Here is an 11,522-nt window from a genome sequence, read left to right as displayed (position 1 = left end):
TTGACACAAATTGATCTGCATATCACGTGACTATAATCCAATGTCGTAACTCTTTATATATATGGCTCTGGGCTGGCCAAATGTCTAGCGCCCTCGGACCACAGGCTGGCCAAAAAAGAACCACAGACTGGCCGTGTGTTTCCCGACCCCTTTAGTGATTTTTGGCATTTTTTACCTTTGACCTACATATCATATAACTCCGTAACTAACAGTTGGACAAACTTTAAATAGGGCTCAAATAAATCTGAAGGTATATGTTTCTATTCAAATAGTCTAATAAGAACCTTTTCAAGAAAATGACCCGAAATCTTCTTTGACTTTTGACCTGTACTGGTAGTACACATTCCTATAATCTCAAAAACTATTGGCCGTAAAAGGTTTTTTTTTGTGAAATTGTTCGAAAAATTTACATTTATATGTTGTATAATAACAACATTTTATAGAAATGCAACAGAATTATATTTATGATCACTAACTTTGTAATCTATTAAAATCACTAGCATTTGTTATAGTATTAAAATGTGTTATATTTGCTGATTTTAAGCACTTCACATAAATTTATCAGAATTATGTGTATTTAATATAAAGTTTTATTTTTTTGGATATAGAGAAACATGGATTTTTATAACCAGCATGATTCAAATATTCATAAAACACAATGTTTACACTTTCCCCATGATCTGCACACGAAGGCACTCTTTGACATAGGGATCTGGACTAGTACTGAAATTAATCTTAAAACAAAAAATACATCACAACAACATTTTAAATCAAATCAACATTTTTTTTATCAATGAGAGCGAACCTTGGTAGCCGAAAATATTAGTTTTGCTCGTCCAATTTCTAGGCCATCATCTTACTGAAGATCGATAAAATATCATTATTTTAGCGTCTGTAGTACAGCGTAAAACGCACTAGTGTAGCCTTTCCGAATGTTCAATGTTCCGGCCTAGCGCGCTCGCGTTGTCAAAAAAAGAATGTTTCTGTTGCAGAAATGAGATAAGACGAAATTTTTCATCTTAAGGCAGGGTGTTGTTCGTCTTAGATTTAAGACAAAATTAAGCAAATATTTTTGCTTAGATATTAATAATAAATCTGACTGGCAAAATCAAGGATTTAAGGCAACGTTAAGACGATTTTTTTGCTAAGCAAGTTTGATAAATCCGGCCCCAGAACTAAAATAAATTTATAGTCTTAATTTATTTACGCAACACAAATCAGTAGAACGTCCTATAAAAATGTTCATCGCTATGAAGTCAATGTAAAAAATAGACTATCGATTTAATACAAATTATCGGAATAGAAGAATAGTTATGTTTCTTTTTTAAATAAAAAAAATAAGACATGATAGTTACAGCATCACTAGTATTTTAGGCTACTTACCAACACAAGATACTAATTGACAAACTGCAAATACTGCTGCTAAATATGTTAGACCGAATGCAGTACGCATTTTGTGGCGCTCCGGAGGATAGGTGGTACGTTCGTTGACGTATTGCGAGAGTAATGAATTTTCTATCTGTAACTCCGCAAAGAAAACAAAATCAACTAATAATATCGACGCTAAAATAATTATGTAAAGCCGTTTGTATGAGAAGCGAACAACTGTATGTTGTTTCTTTGAATGCAAACAATTAAACTTGTACAAGTTTGCTTTACAGATATTAGCTTGCTTAAAAACAAGGAGTATGTATGTACAACATTTTTAATTACATTACATTACAAGTGTATATTAGTTGGTAAATTACTCAACTGTACACATATCCACCGTTAGTGGCACTCTACCCGCCAAACAGATGCTTTATCTAATCGTACTTTATATTCGTACGTTATATTTAAGGTGCTTATTTTATATTTCAGGGTGGAATGTTCGTCTCGTTTATATTGTTACCCTAATGAGATTCGTCGTTAAAGTGCGGTTCCACCACAGAATGCTGTAACAACCACCAAACAACCATTCATTGTTTTTAAAATGGTATAACTAGTTTCAATTTCTTAACGTCAACTTTAAAGGTACATTTGTTTGAGTTGTTTGTTGACACTGTTAATAGGCCTACAATGTTGCTGTTATTGTTATTTACTGCTCTATGTGGGTGATGGTCCGGTGCTTACATAAATTTTAAATTCTTTCTGTCTAAACGTGAACAAGTAGAATATTGCGACTCCTTGGAACGAGTTAAACAAGCAGAACAATATTAGAAACACGTGGTCAGCTTTGCTCTCAAAAGACAGAAATCCAAAAACCCATGTCAGGCCTAAGAGGAAAGATATAGCGATGGCGTTGAAGACCCGTTTCTTCTTCTCCTTTAGAGTTACATTCTTCGATACGTCAGATCGCGAGCAGTATAAACTTTTAAGAACCAATACGAATATAAACGAGTTAAACACGATGGCAATTGCGATTGGAATAAGAACAGCGTAGATGAAGATGTCGAATTCCTTTGTGTTGAGATAACAACTGTAATTAAAAAATAAATATAAATAATTTTTACTAGTTACGTAGACCTACTATTTATAAGAAAGGCCAACAAAGGACATTATATATCAACTGTCACATAAGAACCAAATTTCACATAAGGATCAATTGTAACATCGTGACCAATTTGTCACATAAGGACCAATATGTCACATAATGACCAATGTTCACATAAAGACCAATTGCGACCAAAATCACTAGAAACAGAATATAGATTACATTGTTCTCAAACATTCACTCAAATTTACACAATCACTTATACTTTGATATATGAAACAAAATATATAAGTCTTAGATTTTACTATTTGGCTACACGTATTATATTTTTCACGTTTATTACAATATCATTTTAACAATGTTAAACGGTATGTTGAGCTGTGAAATGTGCAAAAAGTCACATTTGTGCAAACAACCACATTTGTGCAGACATTGCACCATAAAATGTGCAAATCTGTAAAAATGTATAATCCACTATAATGTGCAAACATCACGCCGTTAAATGTAAAAACGATCAATTTTGACGTTAAATGTGCAAATGAAATTCTACAAATGTGTAAATGGTTTTTTTCAATAAAAATCGTTTATTAAAAATGATAACCTAATTCCTATAGTCACGGGTTTTCTAACAATGTTTTCAAGATATAGGTACTTACATATCTAATTGTAGTACAGGCTGATATAATCTGTTCACACAAATACACAATCATGTCTGGGATGCAAGACTGACACGTGGTCGCTGCTTGCTGGAGATAGTAATCCATACTGTTAAAATTAAAAGTCCCTTATAGTTGTCCTCTTTTTAAATTTTGAGGATTTTCCTGCGCAAATCGTTTTAAGTTATCAAATTAATTAGTTAACAGGAAATAATATAGATGAAGTAGGTATGAATATGGTATAATCATTAGGCGATTGTAAATGTTATGTGCGATTTAAAATAACACAGATTTCGTTGCGCAATTTTAATCTGCACAACATTGTGTAATTTAAAATGCGTGAGGAAATCTTTGCGCAATTTTTTTACCTACATTTTTTAGAAATGTATACGGATTTATGAGCTTTGGTTTTATCAAATACTGAAAATACTATGCGCTGTTCGAAATTTTCTGCGCAATTTGAATATTGATCCAATTTGCGCAAGAAAATCCTTACAATTTCAAATTGCATAAATTGTTCAAATCGCACATAACAGGCATAAATTTTAAATAAAATAATATAAAATCTGATGAACTCAGTTCATTATGTTTTGTGAATTTCCTTTTAAAATAAGATGATAACTATAAAGGACTTTACTTCAACGGTATGGATTGCCCTCTCCAGCAAGCAGCGACCACGTGTCAGTCCTGCATTCCCAGACATCATTCGTGGTTTGTTTTTTTTAAACAGATTATTTCAGCCTGTACTACAATTAAATACATGGCTGTATCTTGAAAACATTGTTAGAAAACCCTATTAAATTTATTATTTATTTATTAAAAACTATTATTTTATGATTGAAAAAAAGATTTGCACATTTGTAGAATTTCATTTGCACATTTAACGTCAAAACTGATCGTTTTAACATTTAACGGCGTGATGTTTGCACATTAGTGGATTTTACATTTTTACAGATTTGCACATTTGAAGGTGCCATGTTTGCACACATGTGGTTGTTTGCACATTTGAAGGCAACATGTTTGCACAAATGTGACTTTTTGCACATTTCACGGCTCAACACGGTATCGTATTAGTTCAAATGCATTGATATTTTTTTTCCGTATAGACTTTTATTGTTATGTTCGTGTTAACTAGTTATGAATTTAGAAAATAAATAATGACTGTTGGTTTTGGACGACGGCGCTGTCTTCCCGTTCCGTAAGGTGTGGGAAGTAGCTTTATAGTAATACTTACTAGTCTTTGTTTTCATAGAACGACACATCTACTGATAGTAAAACTACTGGTGGTATGCACGGAATACCTAAAAAATCAAAATGATACTGTACCTATTAGTCACGAATGTAATGAACCAATTCGTGCATATAACATAGGCGGCTGTTAAAAGGCCAAACGAGAGTCTGTAGTTCATACATTCTAGTAAAATATAACGTCATGTACACGATACAAACAAAAACATATGAAAACATTAACAAAAACACTACGAACAGCACAACATGCGAAAAGGGGCAAACCGATCCAACCTTAACAGAAAGGGTCAACGTAGAAAACGCGGAAGGGCCATTACAACAACATTTCGCTGAATTCGCTCTTCATGGGCGCGCTCGAACTTCACACAGTGGACGATCAGTGAGTTTGGAATAGTTAATTCACAAAATATGGTGCTTACAAAACAACAAATTAAACAAGTTAACAATTTGTAAAGCTTTTTATTTTTAATTCCAAAAACATTCACAATTTTTAATATGATTCGATATCACAAACTCAATACGATATGCTAGGTTACTACATGCTTCACCACACTAACATACGTACGTACCAAACACATAGGAAAATGGAATCGTCCGTTTGACATTTATATACTGGTCGTACTAAAAATCTAGAAGTCGTTATACTACATATAATTTAGATTGTGTGAATCCGTTTTCTTTTGCCTGTGATCTTAATTTTAGCATTTAAAAATAGAGATAATGTAGTAATTTTGCCTGTTTTGTCTGAAGTACATTTCGGGCATGTTAGAAATTCGTAAGCGTCGAAGAATGAGTTTCGAAGGGATTTCATAAATATGATTGGTGGTCCGATAGAACTAGTTAACCAATCCATATTTAGCATCAATGTAGAAGACAAAGTTAAAATCGACCTACAACTTTTGACTGTAGTGGGATTTGTGTTAAAGACATCAGGTGAATTCGACCGATTTAACTGCTTTTACGCGCCGCTGAAGAAAAACACAACCAGGTGCGATATAAATAAAAAGTCCGATGAAAGTGGTATGATTACAATTATATTATAATTGCTGTAAAGATGATTACATTTCGATCATTTTTATTTTTTATACAAAAAATTGATCAATCATTGAATAATGGCAATTTTAGTGGATTTTGACGTGATGACCATCACTGCCGTATAATTGAATTTCGGTAAAGCGCAGAAATTGCAAACGCGGAAAGAGCAAACGCGGAAAGGGCAAACGCAGAAAGGGCAAATGCGGAAAGGACAAACGCGGAAAGTGCAAACGCGGAAAGGGCAAACGCGGAAAGGACAAACGCGGAAAGGACAAACACGGAAAGGGCAAACGCGGAAAGAGCAAACGCGGAAAGAACAAACACGGAAAGGGCAAACGCGGAAAGTGCAAATGCGGAAAGGGCAAACGCAGAAAGGACAAACACGGAAAGTGCAAACGCGGAAAGAGCAAACGCAGAAAGGGCAAACGCAGAAAGGGCAAATGCGGTAAGGACAAATGCGGTAATTGCAAACGCGGAAAGGGCAAACGTGGAAAGGACAAACACGGAAAGGGCAAACGCGGAAAGGGCAAACGCGGTAAGGGTAAACGCGGTAAGGACAAACCGGACATTGAAACGAAAACGAAGAAATTGCCTCAGTACATCATAATCACAAATACACCATACAAGTCAATAAATACGCAAGTACTGCCGTGCTACCTTACCTACTTACTTACTACTACCTTTTATGATAATTGACGATAAAGATTATCACTATTTAAATGTTCGTCAATACCAACAATTCAAGATACTTAACTTACTGTAATTCTGTACTTGACACTTACCCCAAGCGAAGGTCATAAAAAACGGCAAAGACTTGGTAGTACCAGCGTTGAAAACTTTAACAAAAAACAAATACATATTGACTGCTTCCATGGATGTCCATGCAACAGAGGTCAACAAAAAGTAATGTAACAATACAGCTATTGTTGTACAAGCTACAGTTCCTGGAGTTGCAGTAGCAATGCCACATGTGAATGTGAGATACAGACAAGTTAGTGAGATGGAAAGGTTTATTAGTATTTTCTGAGGTTGACGTTTGCGAAGAGTTCTGTTGAAAAAGAATAATTTATTACTGCATGTATATTATACATCGCCCCGGATTATTTGGCAGCGCGGCTCTATTTGTAAAAAATTCTCGAACTCGGAGTGCTTCTAATGGAAACCTCCATGTACCAAGAGTGAAGCGTGAATGCTTTAGAGGTTCCTTTAGTTATTTGGCTCCTAAATTGTATAATAAATAATATTAAATAGGCCTAATATAAACAAAATTAAATCTATACTTCAATTATATATTTTTAATTCTAGGCCTATATCATAAACTAAATTGTAGGCCTATATTATATGTTGTATTGCCTATATTTGTAAATAATGTACTGTATTGTAATGTAATTTATTTTTTATATATATTTTATTGGAATTTAAGAGGGCCTTGAATATCAATTTGTCCAACTGGAAGGGTTACCGTCTATATAAAGTTGAAATAAAAAATAAATAAAATAAAATTGTTTTACTATTTACTTTGTTACTCTGAGCTGTAATCTGTATGAACTTACTTAATTGAGAGGCTAGACACTATTGTCACCAGTAGGCACAATATCGACATCCCACATCCTACGTACGTCAACATGTCCAAAAACAATTCAACATGTCCCGACAAATTGTTATGAAACTGAAAAATCCCGAAAATCTGAATGTTTATATCGATTTTTATTCATGGATGCCCAAAGTAATTGACTGAGAAATGAATGCATTAATTTCGTAAAAAAAAGGAAATCAAAGTGAAACTTACAAATAAAACTGCAAAATTTGTAAGATGTGTACAGTGGCATGCTATACTGCCCTCATCGTCTATATTGACTAGCATACACCCCTCTTCTGACCAATCACCAAAGCCGTTGAGAGTTGAGTTCCAAAACACACAGGTAGCATTTTGATTTGCATTAACCTGATCCAAAACATGAATAAAATTACTCTTTCGTTGTGATTTTGTTGTGATCCATTTGTCTTTATGTCATTACATAGAGGTTAGAGGTTAGAGGTTACTCTCTATAGATTCGATAGTCGATTAAATACATTTAAAGTAAATGTAAATCCAAACTCGTCCGAGTCGTCGCTTGTCATTGGTCGAATTATAACTAATTATAACTTGCATTCCCTTCGTCCAAGCTGATGGAAATATCACGGATATCATAAAACAAGTTAATATATAAAACGAACTTTCTGAAAATGATAGTACCTTAGGAGTATTGAAGACAATCTTAACTGGCTCTTCAAACACAGTTGGAAGGCTGTCGTCATACACAGTGGCTGATAGAATAACACTCGATAATTTGAGATCTTGATAACTCGACGACTGGAACAATTTGGAATTGTAATATGATGTGAAACTCACATTGGACCACATATTATCTGTGAAGCATTTGGCAAAATATCAAACAATATTATTAATATATAATTATTATTGAATATATTATAGGCCTATTATTATATATATGTAACATCATTACTACTGTTAATATCGTAATTAAAGCAGTAATTAAACGACGGACTATAATTATACAGTGGTACTAATTTGTTGTGTACTAACACCATTTAAGATAGAACTCGTACACAATTTCTCTGACACACTCAATACTCGCTCTATAGCTTTTGAATCATGTCGCTGTTTTTGCTCTGCCTGCCCATTTCTCACTTAAACTCCAATATTTGGCATTAACAAAAATGTAGATGAGTTTAAAGGGGTCTTCCGAACATAAGATTGGCTGGTGTATCTCCTGTAGTTTTAGGTTGGGATAGTCACGTCAATTGACTATGATGGCATGGTTGTTCAGTCTAGTGTGACCGTGTATTCAAATGAGGCAAATGTGACCGAGGAAGAATAACTTACCGTAGTTTAATTTTTTGTTTGGGTAGTTAAACTATAGAGGGCGTTAGAATATTACAGTACTGTACAGTATATGACACTAGCAACTGAGTAATGCAATGTATGCCTACATACCGTTTGTAACCAGATCACGTGGTAATGTGATAGACTGGTCATAACTCCTACAACGACCATCAACACAAACCTCACTCATTTTTTGGTCTTCTTCCACCATGAATACAACATCGTGTTTAAGATTATCAGAGTCAAAACTTAAAATCTGCACAGACAGCGTTTCTTTATTTTGAGTGTAATTCTGGCCATCATTGGCTGCTGTACTAATTTGTTGCTCTAAAGACTCAAGGATGACAGAGGTTGTCTCAGGAGGGAGATCAGTGTCTGATGAATCAGATGAGAGCACTGCATCTACAGTACCAACTACTGCGCCAGTCACCTGTAAGAATAATCATACATATTATTGCGCTAAAGGCTTTCAAACCGTAATACGAAAGATTAAATGTTATTTTGTATAGATCATTTGGTCAATTTATAGATGGCGAGTCTTGAATGTTCGTAAAAAGAGAACATTTGTTACACATGTGGTCCATCACACCTGTACTCTAGTTTAAAAAAAAGCAAAACATTCATAATTACAATGTTAATTACATGTTTTAATGTGTCCCAAATGTAATGAAAACAATATGGTTTGACCAAACTTTGAAACATTAAATAGTATATAACTAATAATAACTAGATTTAATTCGTCACTATGACGAATTATAGGTTATATGCATTTGATTAAAATAAAGATAATTGATTTGTAAAAGATATATTGATTGATTGATTTTCTCAGAATCTTTAATTATTTATAATATATGCTAAGATCTTGCTAAGGCAAATACAATAGCCGGTATCGCAATCCGATCAAAGATCCCTCTGCGTATAATGTCATAAACCATATTTGTTACATAATAATAAAGACATAAGTTTCTTTTTATCTAGATTTCATTATAAATCATGTGTATAATCTATACACTAAGAAATAAAATTGAACAAACAATACAAATAATAAAAAAAAAATCTTATTTCGTCTCGTTACCCAAGGTGAGGCTCGATCTCGGTACCTTGAATGCCATAAACACGAGCACAGACCACCGAGCCATACACAACTTACTAAAACATGTAGAAAGATTCCTCCGTGTATTTACTATTCAGTAGCCACTTTGGTGCAGATAGATTATTACATACCGCAATGAATTATAATTTATTACTATGATGACATCTTTAAAAATTTAAAAAAATGATGCACTGTCAAACTATATACTTTTAACTTTAATATATGAACTTCTTAAGAAAGAAAGTTAATGTTAAGTTTGTTATTTCGGCCTAAGAAAATGTCAAAATTTGTTTGATTGTCGAAATTAATTTTTTTTAATTCAATATGCAATTAATGATGACTTAATCAACTTTTGTTCTCTTAATTTGATAATAAATCATACATATGATACATACACTTCAAGAAAATGAAATAAAAAATAGGTGTTCCCCAGCATTCTGACGATATATATTAATTTTAAAATTTAGCATATTTTCACTATTTTGTTAACTTATACGTGCGTAGCCTGTCACTTTTGACGTGCTCGTATAACGCAATTTCGAGTTGAAAAGTGAATCAAATATGATGATATTATTAAAGAAAGGTTGTAAAACAGAAATCGGGAAAAAATAGTGCGCATTAACGTTTAACGCGCAGTGCGCGTGCAAAATTCTGCGCACTCGTGGCAATTTTTTAAACGCTTAAAATTGCCTGAAACGTACTCTAATTTCATCGAAAATAAATTTTGACAATTTTAAAACTTTTAAGCGCGCGTACGCATGCGTTATATGCGCTACGCACGTAATTATATTGCCATATGATGAAATATGACCTGAAATTTATGAGTACCAAATTTTGTTTAAAAGTGATTCGTGCTTGTGAAGATATGATTACAAACGTGATTTCATTAAATCGCGCGTAGACCGCGTAATTTATGATTGCGCACCGTGAAAACATGACCACATCGATTCCTGGCCATAAGGAATATACTCTGAAAAATTGACTTATCTAGATGAAACTGAAGCCAAGATAATTCACGGACAAAATAGTGCTAAGGAAAGAATAAATAAATAAATAAATAAATAAATAAATAAATAAATAAAGATCCTGACAGAATCAAGAGGTTATATGCATATCATGCATATAACCTAATAATCGTGCCTTGTATAAACAAAAGTATTTCTAATCTCCGAAACGGTAGCCATGTCAAGTCATTTCGATCAATCACTTTCTAGTATTTACATAGTAGACTATGTAATATTATTTATTGTTGTTTCATTCTTTGTGTCTTTTTAAACTCATACAAGAAAAGTTTATTAATAATCTGTTTAAATTAAGTGTTTAATATTCCTTCCATATAGGAATCACAGACAACGGGTGAGAATTGGCTATAGGCGGAAAAAGTTATTATTCTTTGTCTTACATTTTCGTTTGTTGATTCAATATCAGTTATTGTTTCCAAAGCTACGGATACTTCTTGTATATCAGCAGGTTGAAGGCCACCAGAGTCTTCTGTTTTCTCTACTATTTTCTCAAGATCAATAGCAACCTCTTCTACATTCTCTTCATCAACGCTCTAATAATTAGTAAAATGATAATTGTAAGTGCCAAATCCAAGCTAGGTATACTGTGCTTGTGTTCACTAAAGGGTGTCAAGTGGATAGGTGACCAACCATATGGGTTATGCTAATGAGGGCATAGCTTGCTTGGGCTGTGGCTGGCAGTTGGATAGTTAGGCTTGTTGGGTAAGGACCTAGCAAGCTCAAAAGGCTTATTTGGAAGCCTAAGCTGGCCTAGCATATAGAAGTGGTAGATGTACCAAGGCTTACTTAGAAGCCTATAGAAGTGGTAGATGTACCAAGGCTTACTTAGAAGCCTATAGAAGTGGTAGATGTACCAAGGCTTACTTAGAAGCCTATAGAAGTGGTAGATGTACCAAGGCTTACTTAGAAGCCTATATGCTTAGTAAGCAATTGAGACTTATCTTATTATTATTATTATCTATATATAAATTATGGTTAATTATGACATAGGCGAGCACAATGCAAAAACTTCGGTACAAATCTCCGCCATGGATATCTACCTTATCTATCTCAGATGTACCGCGAAACGTAGAATTGATAACATTAGTTTTCACATCGACCCTATTGT

The 11,522-nt window shown here is 33.7% G+C and overlaps 1 protein-coding gene across 1 annotated transcript; it reads right to left on the bottom strand.

Moving 5' to 3' along the window:
- Window positions 1-1,791: 1,791 nt before the first annotated feature.
- Window positions 1,792-7,533, bottom strand: LOC144835347 (adhesion G-protein coupled receptor G2-like). The gene is made up of 6 exons (XM_078690433.1): window positions 7,486-7,533; window positions 7,202-7,357; window positions 6,966-7,081; window positions 6,195-6,460; window positions 4,364-4,430; window positions 1,792-2,458 (listed from the first exon to the last, which is right to left on the bottom strand). The coding sequence occupies exons 1-6, from the start codon at window positions 7,531-7,533 to the stop codon at window positions 2,086-2,088; spliced, it is 1,026 nt and encodes a 341-aa protein (XP_078546559.1). The 3' UTR covers window positions 1,792-2,085.
- Between the last annotated feature and the right edge of the window lie 3,989 nt (window positions 7,534-11,522).

Source organism: Antedon bifida, chromosome 2 (genome assembly GCF_963402885.1).
Source record: "Antedon bifida chromosome 2, ecAntBifi1.1, whole genome shotgun sequence".
NCBI classification, from domain to species: Eukaryota; Metazoa; Echinodermata; class Crinoidea; order Comatulida; family Antedonidae; genus Antedon; species Antedon bifida.
This window is presented reverse-complemented; position numbering and strand designations above follow the sequence as displayed.